Source organism: Zootoca vivipara, chromosome 3 (assembly GCF_963506605.1).
Source record: "Zootoca vivipara chromosome 3, rZooViv1.1, whole genome shotgun sequence".
Lineage (NCBI taxonomy): Eukaryota > Metazoa > Chordata > Lepidosauria > Squamata > Lacertidae > Zootoca > Zootoca vivipara.
The window spans coordinates 2,301,588-2,320,000 of NC_083278.1; the positions used below are offsets into that span (position 1 = coordinate 2,301,588).

The 18,413-nt window shown below is 38.1% G+C and overlaps 1 protein-coding gene across 6 annotated transcripts in view; it reads left to right on the plus strand.

The window, feature by feature from the left end:
* Nucleotides 1-18,413, plus strand: part of EHBP1 (EH domain binding protein 1) — a 281,357-nt gene that overhangs the window by 168,284 nt on the left and 94,660 nt on the right. For all 6 annotated transcript variants that reach the window (XM_035110447.2, XM_060272318.1, XM_060272319.1 and 3 more), the window contains 3 exons: nt 418-466; nt 7,996-8,895; nt 13,067-13,210. In XM_035110447.2, coding sequence (XP_034966338.2) covers nt 418-466; nt 7,996-8,895; nt 13,067-13,210 — 1,093 coding nt within the window. The remainder of the gene's footprint in view (nt 1-417; nt 467-7,995; nt 8,896-13,066; nt 13,211-18,413) is intronic.

Below are 18,413 nucleotides of genomic sequence, written 5' to 3' on the forward strand. Positions count from 1 at the left end.
GTGTGGATGTTTTTCTTTCTAATCTTATACAAAGAACTGACTTGAAGATTATTATGAAAATTGTGTTGGTGTTGAAATGAGATGAGACAAATAAGCCTGTAGCTTTATTGTACTGACAACGAAGGATTACCTCATAGAATATTTGGTTGTCAAAGCTAGCCTCAAGTCTCTGCCTTAACTTCTCTTTTTAGATGGAAAGCTTCAGGCAATGAAACATGCAATCTCTATATTTATATTTATGTATTTATTCTTTTAATTTTCCACACTATTAGTTTTGCTGATTGGTTTGCAGTGAAATTGCTAGTTACTGTTTGATGCTGTTTTATGTTGAATTCTTTTTTTAAGATAGTGGTTTGTTTTAAAACTGCTGCTTTTATCAAGTACTTTACATACCTACTGTGCCATTTCCCCCCTCAGCGACTACAAATCTCTGAATCCTCAAGATATTAAAGAGAACAACAAAAAGGTAAGAAGTGCTAGAGGGAAGGGAGAAAATAGATATAGCTACAATTTTGGATCACGGAAGGTTTTTATTAATTTTGTGGATGTGAGGTTGTTTGGTAAGGTCATAACTGTACCTCACAGAAGGTTTTGAGCCTCCTGTGATTCAAATTGGATGAATTATTGAGTCTAGTTTGTCATAGTTTTAAACATTCATGACAAATGTCATGATGGCATTAGGGTTTCATGTTTATATGGGCCTACAGAGAGAGAGAGAGAGAGAGAGAGAGAGAGAGAGAGAGAGAGAGAGAGAGAAGGAAGAGCGGTAGGTCTCTTGTGATCATTCTATTTTTTGTAATAATTTAATTTAAATTACAAAATATCATTGTTCAGTAATTATCTTGCTTCAAGGCTTGCTTGGTCACTACTTTAATATGAACGCTCTCATTGGTATAGTTATAATAAGCACTGTTTTGACTATGGCTTTTATTATACGAAAGAGAAATGGAGATAACACTTCACATAGGCTTTTATCCAGCGCAGTCAATTAAACTAGCGGTAAGGTGCATTGAGTTTTTATATTATGCAGAGTATTAAACAATGTTTTTGGTTGGTAACAAGATATATTTTTTAAAAGAATGCAAAAATATTAATGAAGTACTGTCTGATAGTGCTCTGGGTCCAGGTTTATAATCCTCAGTAATATTAGGTAATCTAATACCCTTTTGATGTAAAGGTTATAAAGGAACATTCTGAATTGAGTTCAATGATTTGAGACTCAGTCTAAGAATCACAAGGAGACATTTTGGTACTTAACACTGCTTGCTACAAAAGTATTTTACTGTAGTTACAAATTTTAATTTCCATAAGATTCTAGGCCATTGGCCCTAGAGGGATCTATTTAAAAATTGCTCATTTTCCACTTGATTCGCCTGCAACAAAACTACCGTAAGTGCAAATCAGCTCAGTTTGTTTTATTAGCTGTTTTTTCATCTAGGCAATGTGATTTTATACTTCTAACTGATCATTTTTAAATTAGCTTACAAAATTCAGGATGATGTGTAGGAAAATTAAATACCCTCCTTAAAATGCCACCTTTTTCTGTATGGAGTAGAATTACATAATTCATTCAGGAAATCCAAACATATGTTTCATATGGGAAATGTGTATGATGAATGATTGATTGATAGAATAATGAAGTTACATGAAAACTATAGTATATGTAATTTTCCAGTATTATAAAGGAGTGAACTTTAAGTGCATGTTCATGCTCTTCGAACACAGAAGAGTCATCAAAAACACACAGGTGATTTCTGACTAAAGTCATTGAAATTATTTAAGTTCATTAATTCATTGTATCTACTCTGAGTACGACTAACATTGACTATCACCCCATTCTATCATTTCAGTAGCTACTGTTTGTTGGAAGAAATTAATGAGAGATTTTTGAACTAGAAGTCGATGCATTGCCATCTTTTTCAGCATTATGTGTTAAGCTGTATGATGACCTAAGAGGATTATCTGTGACATCACACTGATTTCTGTTGCAGTGTGTTTTAACATCAAAATCCTATGATTGTACAAGCTAATCAAACATGACTGAGGTCCTTTGAGTATAAGAGCTAATCAAACATGATTATAAGCCACAGTAAATAGTAGTTTGATTTTTGAACAAATGGTGTTAAATGTACAAATCAATTAGGTAATTCTCATTTATAAAAATTATGAATAGGAAGTGGAGAGTCATTTTAACAGAAAACGTATTAGCCCATTTGTATAATGTTAACTCGGTCTCTTTATTAAAGAAGCAATTGTTGATGCCATGCTGTGGTGTTTTTTCATTCTTTCATCACTTTGCAACTCTGCCTGACAGCAACACTGAGTATCTCAGTTGCTTCCTGCAGATTTATTTCCTAAGCTCTCACAGTTCTGCCTGATAACCCTGCATGCCCTTGATTGGAATGAGCACAGCCCTGGGAACAATTGCCAAGTATAAATTCCATGCAGATGTATAACACATTTGACAATGAATGACTCCTCCTGACCAATTAATGAATAAATAACACCCTTTTTTGTCCCTCTCTGTTCTGTCCTGCAAATTGACAGAGGAAAGGAAAAATACATTGAGGACTCTGGCTTTAGCTGTAAGCATTAACGTTCAGAAACGCAACTGTGTTAGAGGAGACTTTGCCTGTCAATTATATTTTTTCCTAAACAGGTAACTTTGATGTGAGTCATTTTATACAATTACGTATCATGGCATCACAAAAGCGTGTCACCAGTGTCCTCTAAGACCTTTTCCTACACTAAGGCTGCAGTCCTATTCATGCCTTCCAGGAAGTAAGCCTCACTGAGGGATTTACGGTACTTCTGAGAAGGCAAGCATAGGATTGCCTGTGTAAAAGCAGGACTGAAAGGATGTGGGACATACCGGTACTTACCTCTGACATCTGACCTTGACCAATATGGCAATGTGTTAAATAATAGATATGTTTAGAATAGTGCCTCTGGTGATCTTGCTGATGAGCTGCAATTGACACCTGAAGTCGCCTAGTGCAAGAATGCTGTTTCTGTCTTTTAAAAGCCTTCATTAGGAAATATTTATGGTGCAAAATCCATTTCAAAGATTTGATGTGCAGACTGTTAGAAAATGTTGGAAAATATACAAATTTAATGAATTAAGAAGAAGAAGTTGGTCCCCCAAAGTGAACTTAAAAGTCAGAATGCCTTAAAAAAAGTCAGAATGCCTTAAAAAAACCCTAATCATTTGTCCTTATTTAGCATAGACATGTATTATAATAGGATACTGACATAGTTATTTCTATACATTGCACCATTCACAGTGCTTATATGCTGGGAGATAAATATGTTAGATATAAATTAAAGGGCTTCAGTTAAAGACTTCATAATTTTACTTAGAAATCTGGGAAGAATTAAAAATATACCATAGATTCAGCTACTTCTAATCAGTTTAGTTCATTTTGGCTTTACTGAATAGTTCATATTATATATAATATTTCCTAGGTTGAAAATTTGTTTCCTTCTTATGAATACATATATAAATATTACAACATATTTGAATATATACCAAAATTATGTAATCGGATTTAGCAAATCCTGATCCAGCAAAACAGATCTATGGCCTGGAAGTGAATGTTTCCTCTGAGCTGACAGAAACTGCTATACCATAACTATCATTGGGAACTATGTATGCTCATAGTCCTCTGGGCTGAGATCTTGTTTTGTAACAGAACAAAACTGAGGCTTCATCCACACTTCCTTTTGTGCTACACATTCTAGACACAGGTCCAGGTTTTCTAGATCTGTGTCTGAGCTGGGATTTCTTTTGTCCCGCTACTTTCCCTGGGAAAACCCATAGTTTACCACTGAATCAGAACAAATGGCAATCCATGGAAAACCCAGTCCCTGTCTCTCCCCCCCCCCATTCAGCAGTAAACAGCAGGGTTTCCTGGGGAAAGCTGTGGGACAAAAAAACCCAAACATGCTCAGACACAGACCTAGAAATCCTGGACCTGAGAGTTTATCAACAAAATAGCCTACCTGCATCCTGTAACCTAGATTACCTTGGGCTAGTCACACTTCTTTGAAGTCTCTCAGCGCCATTCACCTCACAGAGTGTTTGTTGTGGGGGAGGAAGGGAAAGGAGAATGTTAGCTGCTTTGAGACTCCTTCGGGTAGTGATAAAGTGGGATGTCAAATCCAAACTCTTCTTCTTCTTCCCAAAGGCCATGTTTTTTTAAAATGGTATTTAAGGGAGCCACCACTAAAAAGTCCCTGTTCCATATGCCCTTTTACACTCAGGCATCTGAAAGGGATATGTTAGCTCACTTAACATAGAAGCGATAAAGTGCAGCTGTCTTTATATGTTCCTGGGTTTTTCTATAGCTGTATTTATCTTCTCTGTTAGTAATTGTTTAAAACATATATATACCATTGTTCAGCCCCAAAAGGGCTCCAAATGGCTTACAAATATCAGAAATAAAATTATGTCTACCATCAAGCAATAACAACTATGAAACTTTATTTACCGGACGTAGCTATTAGACAACCTGTCGAGATGATATCAAGATGATATACATTAAACATATCGATTAAACCTTCACTGAGTTTTACAATGTCTCATTTTCAGGATTTATAACCTATCTTATCACTGTGAAATCTCACAGCAGTTAAAACTGTGGTTACTCAGAGTAGAACCTTTGCAATCAATGCACCTAGCTTAATCATGTTCATCAATTTCAGTGGGTCTATTCTGAGTACAATGTATTTGAATAAATAAATAGGAAAAACAATAGCAAAATTCCACAGAGTAACAAGAAACAGCAGATATAGAAAAGCAGCCAGTTCCCACTAAAAAGGAGAGATGCAAATAGTTTAAAAACAAACCAAACAGATGCTACTGAAAGCTCAAGAGCGCAAGGTAGCCTTTGCCTGGCAGGTTAAAGATAGTAACAAAGGTACCAGGCGAACATATGTTAGGAATTAGTTTGGCAGTTTTGGTGCTACCACTGACAAGGCCTCTTTCTGGTAGCAGCCTAGCCTTAGAAGCCATGGCAACTAGAGAAGGGCCTTCCATAAAGTTTTTAACAAGTGAGCCATCCACTTGCAAGAGGCTGTCCTTCAGATACGCCGGGCCCACAGCATTTAGGGCTTTAAAGGTCAAGACTAGCAACTTGAATTGAGCCCAGAAGCAAACTGGTAGTCAATAAAACTATTTCAGTCCTGTCCTTACAATGTTTTTGGCAGCCAGTTTCAGACAACACCATGGCCGCCACATTTTGAAGCAACGGCAGTTTCTACAACTAAACTTCAAGGGCAGCCTCAAGACCAAAATGTTACAGAAATCGAGCTTAGATGTTGCCAGGGTGGCTGGGGAAACCCAGCCAGATGGGCAGGGTTTAAATAATAATAAAATTATTATTAGTATTAGTATTTAGAACTCCCTGGCCAGGCCATCTTTCAAAGAAGAAGGGATGCAATTGGTGCACCAGCCAAAGCTGATAAAAGGCACCGTAATCTACTGAAGTTAATTGAGTATCCAGCCAGATCCAGCAGGAAAGTTCAACCAAGCAGCACCCTCAGGCTGTGAACCTGAATTTAAGGGTGTGTTTTGTGCATAGTATATAATTATGCACATATTACATTTAGATATCTCAACTAAAGAATCACCTTCTAAAAGAGGATAACCTATTTTAACAACACAATCTGAAACATTCTGGACAATAACTTATAACAATATTTTCACAAACAGATATTGTCCTTGCAACTCACACATTCTTCACCTCCTGAAGTGAGTACAAACAACACCAGAGTTTTCAAAAGTGCCTTCAAGGAATTCAGATTAAAGACAAATTTCTCTCTCTCCCACTTTTGATTATGATTCTAACTTGTTCTCTTAACAATTTAGGTAACACAGTTTGCATTTTACCCCTCTAAACAATTGTCCCATCTTTTCTATTAAAAGTGAGATCAGTGAGTGGAAATTAATTGGGTGTGTTTTTTTAAAAGTGCCTATAGATTAAAATAATGTCCATAGTACCTTTTTAAAAAGCCTTCCTTGAAATACAATACTATTTCTTCAAGACCTATGTAGGATAGTAATAATTAATTGTAAATTGAGAAACAGCTGTGATTCTCCAAAACTGGAAAAACCTGATGCATGTGCATTCTTTGAAAGGCTAGTAGAAGAGGTAGCCGCCCATGCTTTACTTAGCAGTTTGCTAGAAGTTAAATGATGAGTAACTGCTTGCAAAGTCAGACATTGGTTTGATTTGTGATAAATAGATAGATGGATAGATGAAATAGAGTGAAACAGCACAGAGTGGCAGAATGTTGTTATCTGATTACACTTTCAGACCAATCCAGATTTTCATAGGTGGTAGAAAAATGATCACCAATGATAAATACGTACCAAAATGGACTTGTGTAGTATTTCTTTATATTTTTCTTTGTTATTTGACTTCCTTATCTTTAAAAGTGATCTGCATGCTCTCTCTCTTTTTCTTGCTGCTATAAGACTGTAGGCAATATTTAAAGGGCAGTTGTTTTTGTGTAGAACTCTGCCTCTATTATTATTGCTACCCAAATGCTTATTGTTATGGTGGGTGGCAGGGGTGTGAAGCTGATGCTTGCATACTTTGGAAGAGTGTCTCTGTGCACAGAGAAACAAATTGTGCCACCATGTAGGATTTCATCAGTGAGGGATGAACCAGTCAGAGTCAAGGGTAGAAAGCTAGTTATGTAATTATCAACAACTGGAACCTACATTTTCTTCTTTTCCTATTCCCACCACACACACAGCTGCCACTTTTCTACTGTCTCTATTAAAGTGAAAGACTGCAAGCAGGTACTGTGTTTGTTTGTTTTTAAACTTCACACAACACTTATAAAATGATAGGTATACAACAACAACAACAACAACAACAACAACAACAACAATATAGTTACTTTGTATTTACTGCAAGAGTATCCCTTAAAGTGCAGCTTTTTCCTATTCTCATATCTGGGGAAAAGTAAGTGGAGTGTGCTAAACCTTCTCTCTGTCCCTGTGACTCTCAGCCATTATGAAGGGAGCCTGTTCTTATCTGCACAGATCTTATTTCTTTATCTGCATTGCCCCATCCTATATTATGTATCCTCGTTGCACTAGACTAGGGTTGCCATATTTCAAAGAGTGGCAAAGTTGTTGAGCCCGGACAATACCCCGGATATGTCTGGGAAATTCCATACATATTGCAGGGTGTGATAGTATATGCGTGTGATTACAGAGAGAGAAAGAAATTGTTAAGATTAAAAGTGTGTAGGCCAAATTAAAAATACCTCATCTTTGTTTTGTGATTGTCTCCCAGAGATGAGCTGATCACCTGGATCCTTAGGCCCAGTTCACACAAACAAGCGAGATGGTTAACCATTAAAAAAAAAAAAGCTGCACTTAGCTTGCAGATGAAGGCACACATAATTGAATGTACCTTCATACAAAACTGTCCCTGCACACAGAGCAGTTAATGTCATCAAGACATACCGCCCCCCCCGTCATGTCTGTTCCCACCCCTTATTTCTTACTATCATTGTTACTATTTTAGAATAGTGGTACGGTAAACAACTTTATATTATAAATATATAATAGTAATAATACTTTATTAACAGCACAACGGCACTTCTTTCCATTTCAACGGATCTCTGACCATATTTTATTTGAAGCCTATGTGAAATTTCAATGTTGATTTCAATTGTGCTGAACATGATCTCAAAAGAAACTCAATTCAGAATCATATGTGTTTCCCAACACTATTGTATGCTTCTTTTCAGTGTGTAGAAGTAGAGTTGTAAGGAACCCCAGTGGTAATCTAGTTCAATCCCCTGCAATGCAGGAATCTCAGCTAAAGCATCCATGACAGATGACCATCCAATATTTATTTATTTTATATTAAATGTTTGTGATCCTTTTACGATTGTACAATGAAAACATTGACTTGAAAACATTGACTTGTCTTGTACAATGAAAACATTGACTTTGTTTCTGTTTATTTTAAGGCTTATGATGGATTTGCCAGTTTAGGAATATCCCGGCTGCTAGAACCTTCTGACATGGTTTTGTTAGCAATTCCTGACAAACTGACTGTTATGACCTATCTATATCAAATCCGGGCACATTTCAGTGGGCAAGAGCTAAATGTGGTTCAGATCGAAGAGAACAGTAGCAAAAGCACATACAAAGTGGGCAACTATGAAACAGACCCAAACAGTTCTGTTGATCAGGAAAAGTTTTATGCAGAACTAAATGACCTGAAACGGGAACCAGAACTGCAGGAGCCTGAAGGGAGTTTGGCTGACACTGTTTTTCAGGGTGACTCTGTATTTATAAATGAGAGTGGAACTGGCAAGTCAGAAAGTGAGTGTCAGACACCAGACAAGCATCTAAGCCTAAATGTGGCTCCCCATTCCTCTAACAGGACTAAAAGTGACACAGATCAACAAAAACAACAACAAAGCTTAGGAAGGACTTCTGGACTTGAGGAAACTGTGAAAAGCAGCAGAACACAAGCACAGCCCTTATTGGGAAGGAGAAAACTACTAAAAGCAGACACTTTGGATTTGAGTGATTTGGCACAAGTTAGTGATCCAAAAAGGGATGCTTTTCCAGAAACTTTATGTGATGGGACTGACAAAAAAGAACAACAAAATTCTGACATCACCATTAATTTCTCAGAACTAGAAAAACATGAACATCCAGATGTCAGCGAGAGAAGGAAATTGCGTTCTGAATTACATGTTGAAAAACCAGAAGTGGGAGATAAACCTGGACATTCCCACAGTAGGGATGCAGATGTTGATAAAAAATGTAATGCCTCTCAGAGGCAAATGGAGACTGACTCTGAATTTGAGACCAAAACAGCTATAACTCCAACAGATCTGACTGCAAAAACTGCACAGGTAAGGAAACAGGAAAAAATTGCAGAATAGTGCAGTGTAACTTCTCTACAAGTTGAACATGCAATGCTATGTTTCATCATGTTAACTTTAAAGCACAGCTTATTTTTTATTGTATGGCTCAAGAAATATATAACTACAGGTAGATAATTTTGAAAACACATTGCATTGGAAGTAACTTCTATCATCCTTTTTCCATGCCGTTGATCCTTTCTGTTTGAATGTTCTGTCTGTCTCCTCTTTCAGGAAATCATTTTGTATAATAAGCTTACTCAAATAGTCTGGGTTTTACATGTTTTTCTTATGGAATGAGGAGTTATTTAATGTACATAATATTTAGCATCTGTATGATGAATCATTGAAGTTCTTAATCTATGCCATTTCAGTAGTAACCACTGCATATGGCAAGCCACTTTCCCCCATCCCCGTGCAGCAGGTGGGTGGCTAAGGCTGGGACGGTGGTGACTTGCATGGGACCATATAGTAGGTTTATGGCTGAACTAAAATTTCATTTTGCAGCCATCCATACTTATCACCTGCATACAATACCAGCACTTTAATCCCTATAAAATAATGCTACATTGCTGGAATAAAATCACTTACCATTCCTAATAGAATAATGTTAAAATTGCTAAGACCATTGATTGACTCAGGCAGAAATAGCAGGCATGTTTTAGAAAATTATATTGAGCAATGACATGGGATGCTAACCTGATCATATGATTGTGGATCAGAAACCGGTTATTTCTAATTCCAGCTCTCATGGGAACACTGTGCAGATTCCATGTTGTCACTTTTTTGTACCACTAAAAATTATTACACTTAAAATATCTTTCAAATGTTGTTACAATCTAATTAATGACAACTAGGAAAGCACATCAAAGGTTTATGCTTGGGATAGGAAAATACCCCAGATATGTCAGTTTTATATGACACTGGTAGTTGCTTGGGGTTGAAAACTACCCCATGAACTATCTGTGTCAATTTGATAGTTTTCTCAAGTGAGGATAAAATAGAAACTTAGCATCACCACCATTTGCCACTTTTCCCACTGAAAGCTTGACATGGCATTACATTTGTGGGGCTGAACTGAAGTTATGCAACACTGAAGGACAAACCACACACTCATAAGAAAGAGAAAAAACAACACTGATGATCCAGTCTTAAGTAAACATGTTGTCTTCAGCAGGTAGTCCCAGAATTACTGAGTTAAGCATCTTCTTTCCCCGCATTTTGTAAGACACTCACATTCCACCAGTCTTCACTACCACATTACACATGTTCTTGATTAGGCATCCCCAAACTGCAGCTCTCCAGATGTTTTGGCCTACAACTCCCATGATCCCTAGCTAACAGGACCAGTGGTTGGGAAAGATGGGAATTGTAGTCCAAAACATCTGGAGGGCCGAAGTTTGGGCATGCCTGGGCAAGAGCTATAAAAATCCAGAGCAGGACTAAAGCAACATAACAGTTTAAACAGCCCAGGCAAATAAAATACCCAATTTGATGCAGAAAATAATGCATTGGCTTCACCAGTCCTACCTCCTTCAGGAAGGTGTTCCATAGTTAGAGTGCCACCATAGGGTTTAAAACCAGCAGCTAGAACTGGGTTTTGAAGCAAATAAGCAGCCAGTTTATTTATTTATTTCCAAATGGGTGTAAGATGAACCCACCTGGCTTTGAACTAGTTAACATTCTGGCAGCCTAATTATACAATAATTGAAACTTCCTGGTAATCTTCAAGGGCAACCTCACATGTAACATATTACAATAATCCAACCAGGAGATGCATATTGGGAGCCACTTTTCCATCAGATTTACTGGAATGATGAGAGATACTGTGCAGTTGCTCAAATATTCAGTATGAGTAATAATGCTGTTTCAGTAATGTTTGCATATTATTATTTTTTTAAATAAATCCATGCTTTAAAAGGATGATTTAGAAGGGTTCCAGGCCAGCAAATCTCTGCCCACTTCTTGCTATGGATACTGTAAGCATAAGTAGAAACCCCTACATAAAAGCCATGAACATTTCTTCTTTTTTTGCCTAGGAGAACTAATTGTAAATTTAGTAACTAGTTGTAGATTTAGCAGCATCAATTGTGTGTACATGCTGTTTGTTGTCTTGTTTCTGTGCTGGTAGGACAGACATTGTTCCACTGTACTTTATAGTTAGACACCTGCTCTTTTAATATGTGTCTTAAAAAAGGAAATGAATAATAGTGGGGAAAGGGGGCATATTTCCTTCCAAATGACCTGCAATCTATCCTTGACACTCAGCCTCACACATTAAAAATACTTTTAAATATGAACATTCTAAATGTTTTACTGCTGTGAGTTCATCCCTTAAAAAATGGGACAGGCACTGCTGGACCATTCTATTTTGATTGGGGCAAAGGGGCATTTCTGGGCACAGTTTTGAATGAAAGGGTTGGGGTATTGATATGATGAGCATGAAGGGGAGGAGAGCCATACAGCACCAGTATGATCAGAAGGGAACACCAGGGGTGAAGCGACAGGCTGGCCCAAAGGTGCTTCCTTCTCTAGGCCGTGGCTCAGCCTGCCATTTGGTGCAGTGTTCTTCAACCAGTGGTACCTCACAGTATGTCAGATAGTATAAGTATCACCAGTTGAAATATACTGCTTTAGTTGTTTGCTTGCCTCAAAAGCCACGGCTAAAAGAACATGCATTTCTCCCCCTATAGCAGCAGTGGCGAACCTATGGCACGTGTGCCAGAGTGGGCACATGGAGCCCTCACTGCTGGCACACATGCCATCAGCCCATCTGCGCTGTTGTTTTGTTGTTGTTTTTCATTTGTGCTCCTGCTCCTCCCCACGCTACTGCGTACATCCACTGTGTACAGCCGGCAATTGGTCTGTTTTTCAATTGGCTGCGGCAGTGGCTGTTTCTGATTGGGCGTAACAGTGTTTGTTATTTGACCCTCATGATTCTTTTTCTGCACTTTTTCAGTGCTGCATGGTAGTTCCCAACTCCCCTCTCCAAGCCAAGCCTTCGCCTATTCCCTTCCGCCCGCCCCACCCAGCTCCAATCCTCCGCAGGCCCCTTGCCTCTTATGGGCCTGACTTGCCTGGGCTAGGAGGGCACCTGCACCCGCCACCTCCCTGTGCACCTGGCCCAACCCAGCCTCACCCCTTTGCCGTTGCGACGTTGGCGGAGGGAGGAAGATGCAGAAGACCATGCTGGGATCGCGGGCAGGGAGCAGGCAGCCAGCCAGCCATGGCTGTTGGGCTGGCTGGCTGGGGTGGGGGCTCTCCCTCTCCTCCTGGCCGCCGCTCACCTGGCCTTAGGGCTGCTCCGCCCTCCCCATCGCAGGAGCCCGAGAGCGAGCTAGCCGGGAAGCACGCCCAGCGGGAGGAGGGAAGAGGGAGGGGAGGGAGAAGGCGAAAACCGCAGCGATTTTTCTGTTCTGTCTCTTCCCAAAAAAGATCAAAAACTTTGGGCACTTTGCGATAAATAAGTGGGTTTTGGTTTGCAGTTTGGGCACTCGGTCTCTAAACGGTTCGCCACCACTGTCCTATAGTATGGTTACACTTAGCATTGCATCGTGAAGGTCTCTCTTAGAGTACAAGGTGTGTGTCACATCAGGAGTCTCAAGTTAGTTTGACTGGATCCACATTGGTTCTCTGCTTGACATATGCTTTTGACTGCAAATATTCTGCTTCACTTCCTTCCATGGTCTTAAGTGATACTGTTGCATGCTTGCTATACAGTATTCCCTTGAGGGCCACACCTGTGTAGACATCGCTTATTGGCAGCACAGTATAGCATCACTTTGGCCCCATTCACACATTATGGTAAACCACAATTAAATAGCTTGCTGTGAACAATGCTTTGCAGAAGCAACAAATGATACTTGCTGATTTAGCAGTACTTTCAAACCTAGAATTTGTGCTTTGTTTCGCTCCAAGGTACCAAGACTGAACTTTGGCTTCACATTGTGCTCTGAGTAAAACAAACCATGATCCCCACTGAGATAGTGTGATTTGCTGCTCCTGCTCATACAAAGGGCAGAATGAAACAGGAGACATTTACCATGGTTTACTGTGATGTGCAAATTGGTTTACTGTGACATGCAAATGCAAGTATTGTGAGTATTGTGCATATAGGATAATTGGGGGCTTATTTCTCATTCATTTTTATTTTATATTTAAGCAACGGATATTATCAAGACAAGAAGAATTAAAAGAACGGGCAAGAGTTCTGCTTGAACAAGCAAGAAGAGATGCAGCTTTAAAGGCAGGAAACAGGCAGCTCTCCAGTTCAACTATTTCAGGCCGCTCTAAGCAACCAAATGATGTAAGGAATATTGGCCATCATGGCTGTTAACAGATTATATATATAGTTTTCCTTTTCTGCCTTTTTTATTTGGTTAGTGAACTAAATTAACTGTTACTGGACATAACACTAAAGCATAGTAATATGTGGAGATGGCAGCAGGGTATTATTTATGGGTGATTTTGCCTATCCTACAAGTGCTGAGCGTTCATCTCCTCCAACCAAGAGCTGATTATTTTCCTACTGACTGAGGCCAATGAAAGATCGAAAGTCCGTTGAAAGCAGTGCTCTTTGAGTGCTAGCCGGTTTAAGATATTAGTCAGATGAAAGGCAAAGTTATCTGTCATGTTACAGTGTTGCACCCAGTACTGTTTCTCACAGTGACCCTCCTTTTATCATCAGAATGAATTATTCTCATTGCACTGGAAAGCATAGCTAAGCAAACCTGGGTCCAATGGGGAGGCAGCTGCAGTTGCCTATTGCTCCACCAATAACCTCAATGGTGACCTGGAGGGGACTGCAATCTCTGGAGATGAAAGCTAATTAAATTTTTATGCAATCCTTTCCAAAGCTGAGGTTGCCTGTTGTGTCACATTATGTGCTGTAATTTTGCAATTCTAACCATTTGCACATGAGAAACTGTGCTAGCACTGCAGTGCTCATTTTGCTAATGACTGCAGTATGGCCAAAATCTTTCAAGCCTTTCAATAAAGCCTTGATTTGTATTTGCAAGTGTAAATTGCCTTACCCCAATCTTACCTGATTTTACTTTTTACTTTACTCATATTTACACATGTGTAATTGTTTTACATTTTACATGCTAACCTGTCCAGGCTTCGTAGTGAATAGCTTTTATCCACAGGGGAAAAAATCAATGCAATTGGTCAATGATTTCTCTATGCATCTAGCTTTGAATTCCATTAAGGTGACCTGACTGAATGTTGTATTTACATTTCAGATTATCATCAAGTTGTTTTTTATTGTTGAAGTTTAACCTTAAACCATAATAGGAAATTGTATTTAACTGTAATTTGAATTCTTCATGGCATAGAATAATTTTTAAAGAGCAAAACTAAGCACTCCTCATATCAATCTTATATTTTTCATTAACATTATAGGACAATGTACCTACGGTAGCTACAATATGTTAAGTACTACACACAACTCTGCCACTGATAGCAGAATTGTGGCCTTGTAACAGAAGCTTTTGACACAGCTTTTTCTTATGTCAGGATTATATTCTATAGTTTTCAAGAAAACCTGTTCACTACTTTCAATAAGGATGTTTGTCAGTTAGGTTTGGAGAGTTACCAAATTAAACTGTGGCATTGCTGCTTTGCCTTGCTTCACCCAGCACACTGGGCATGGCATTCCTCATATATTTCTTATGCTCTCTACACTTGTTAAGGAAATATTGCTCAGTTAATGTTAGGAATCCTAATTTTGCAAAGATGGGAGGCAGTCACTTTCAGTGGCACCTATCTGGTGGTCTTGCAGCATCATTATGTGTGGGGTATAGTAATATCAAAATAAAATAGAGCAATGAGCTTCAGGGAACCCTGTGAGGAAGCCCTTCTATCTGCTGTGAATTCCTGCTCACTACATAGGAGTCTCTGGCCTATTCTGTATGGTGCACACTCCATTGCATTGGGTTTTGCATTGGATTTTTGCTGAACCTCTTGGGCCTAGCTATTGTCCTTACACAAAGTGTGTACCCTAGGACATACCTAACAGCCCTGTGTAACCACATATTGGAGAGGAAGAGCCATAGTGATGTACAAGCTGCCTTTCAGGGAAGCTCAGCTACCTTTAGTAGTGTTCGTATTGTGGAATCCCAATGAGCCTCTGCAAAATCTTAAGCCTTCCTGGAACTTCCTTGAAACCCTGTGAATAAGAGGGACAGACTAGTTTTAAAATTTCAGCTTAATCCCCATTTCCTCAATTTCAGCTCATTATTTAAAACAAGATATTTTACATGTTTATATTACTAGCCTGTCTGTGTGTGTAAAAAAAAAGTGTTAAAATGTTGGGACTACACAGTCCTGCTAACAATAAGCAAAAAAGGGTGTAGATTTTCACACAAAAAAACAGCTACTTATAGACATGGAAATACTGCTTGAGATAATTTGGAGCAAGATTTATGCTGAAAAGATATCAGTTAGATACATTTATTTATATTACTGTCCTGCTCCAACGACTTGTTTTAGCTGTAACTAATGCATACTTAATACGTACTTTGTATTCTGTATGTATTCTATCTGTTTTGCCTATTACATATCATTTTCATGTGTAGGAGATACTTTAATAGGGAAGTGGAAACTTTTAAACATGCAAACTGACCCATATGAAACAAAAATAATTTGTGGCAATCTTAATAAATCATCAGACAAGCAGTTCCATAGAAAGAGAATGCTTCACCTGATTATTTTTTTGGGGGGGAGGAGATAATATTTTGGCATTAATTAAAACTACAAAGGAGCTTTTCCAGTGTCTGTTAAAAATTGTCATATATTAACTATATTGGTTATTGATCCCATCCAATATTAGTCCCACTACCACCATCACTATGATACAACAAAATATACAGATATTTGGAGGGCTGCTGGTACATTACCAAAAGGCATACGTCACAGGATGAACAAGTTGAAAGTTGCATTTGACAGAGAGCTGTTAAGCTTCATTTGAAGTTGTTATAAGTAAAATTGTATCTAAATTTTGTGCAACAGAACATACTGTTGCACTGCAGTTCGCTACAGCTTTCCTCAAAAGAAAGGCTATCTCTCCCTATCCAGAAGGTAACAGCACCTTTGTCTAACTGTCTAAAGAGGCACTACCAAGTTTCCAAATTATTTGGATTTACATTATCAGTAAATTGCTTATGAGAAATGAGAGAATCAAGAGAATAAGGCTGGCTGCTATCAATTAAACATACAACCGGTCCCTTTTTAAATATATTGAAGGGTGGGACTTTATAGAAGGCAACCTTGCCCTTTGATGATAATTGGAAAATATTGATTTGGGGAAGGGGGGACTAATCTGTCATGCTGATAATTGTGACCAGATTTAGATATGATCATCAGATTGCCATTAGATTACAAAAGAAACCGTTACTATCTAATTGTTAAAAAGATTGAACATTATTTTGATAATCCCTGAGTGTTGGTATCTTATTCACTGTTGGCCATATTTGTCTTCCATCTATGCCTCTAAAAAAGCTGTCAAATGTGGTTTAAGCTGATAAGGGTATTCACAATAATATTTAAATATCATGAATATGAATTTTTATAGCTATTTTAAACTGCATATGTTGTCTTAACTGACAGAAAATACAAAACATTTCTAAAAAGCAAACTTGTTCATCTTCTGAGGATCTGTGTAGTCTGATCCAGTTTTAATTCACACTAATATTATATTTTTATGGAGGAACTTTATCTTCTTTTAAGGTTTAAAATGTTTTGAAGGCATACCTACTATGTTTTTGTAGTAACTGGGTTTTTTGTAGTAACTGAAGAGGGAGGAAGAAATGCATTGCTTCAGAGCAAAAAATTTGGCATGCACCACACACAAAAATAATACATTGCCTTTTGCTGTATATTGTTAGAATTTAGAATCAGATATATTTAATGAGCTCTTTTGCTTTCATAACAAGTAACAAATAAACATAATCTTATGATGTAAATATTATTTGTGGTGCAGAATAGATCAGTTTGGGGTTTAAATAAAGTGGCTAATTCCACCACAAGTTATTTTTAACACTTGTGAAGGATGTGGCCTGGGGGACATCACTTAAGTTTCAACAGAAACCTATTTGGTCTTTTATTTGGTCTTTTAACTTGCATGCTGTATGGCCTGTATTAAACAATAATGAAACAATACTGTTAAACAATACTGACCTATCAAACAATATTGAAAATTCCCTGTCAAAATTTAGCAACATGTTTCTAGGCCATGTGAAGAAGCACTAGCCTTTTTTCAAGAACCCAAATATTTTCTTGTTTGCCCATAAAGACCAGCAGTGAAGTGATCTCTATTTCAGAGAGATCATTTCTGTACAAAGCCAAGACTTTTTCTTAGCACCAGGGATGCCTTTTTTATGCAGCTGCTAATGACCATAAATGTTTTTGTGTGGCTGTTTTCAATTCATCCCAGGATGATATCAACATTACTTAGAGCCGTATGTTTCATTGCCTATTCTGTTATTTCTCAGCATGCACGAGGGTAGAGTTAAAATCTTTATTCATTTCATTTTAAAATGTTTCTTTTGTTCTCCTTATCATGTTTCTGGCTTTCCCAAGGATATATGCCTTGAACGAAAAGTCACATGTGCATTACTAATTGTGTGCCATTGTATTTACAGTTCCTAGTGGTGGCACTGTGAAGCTACTAATTCTTTTGCTTCACTTGATGTAAACTAATCTGAGCTTCTTTGATAGCAGTGAAACAGTATTAATTGTTTTGTACATTTCTTGGTCACTCTACTTAGGTGGTCTTCATAATCTATTAGAACTTTCAGCCAGATTTTTGTAATGTCATGCCTCCAGCGGAGATTAAATTGGTAATTAATGAACAGTCTTTGGCAATGTAAACCACATACCGTTAATTTTCCCCTCTCCCCCCCCTCAACCCCGAATTTTTTAGAAGTTGTCGTCTCTGTCAGAAAGCATTGTGCCACCTTGCTACAGCCCCTTGGCATCAAACCACAACGGCTTGATTTTTGCAGCCATTAGTAGATCAGAGCAGTAATTTCACAGTATTTTGGTCAGGGTAATTATAGTACCAAGTACTTAGTAGAGTTGGGAATTTCACACAAGAAGTCCAGAAATACCAGGTGAGCTTCCTTGTGTTCACTGGGTCGTTATGATTAGTTTAATTGGGCTTTGTTTGATTTTAGCCGCAGGGATTCTTTGTGCCAAGGCAGTGCAGTGACTTTCCACTTTAGGGTTTCTGACAGGAACCAGGGCAAAAATGAACCCTTTGAAGTAGGACTCTTCAAAACAGCAACTTTTTAAAAATGGGTGAGGGGCAGAAAGACGGTGAAACATTCGTGTAAATAGTTAAATGGGGCAATCATTCAGAAAGTACTTCTGCTAGAGTCGACTCTTATTTTTGTGTTTTTTGTGGGTATTGGCTTTCAATACTGCATTGTCTAGAAAATCAAATCATAGCATTTAGAAAGAAGGGTACTTTGTGTATCATATCATTCAAGTCATAATTTTTAGTCCTA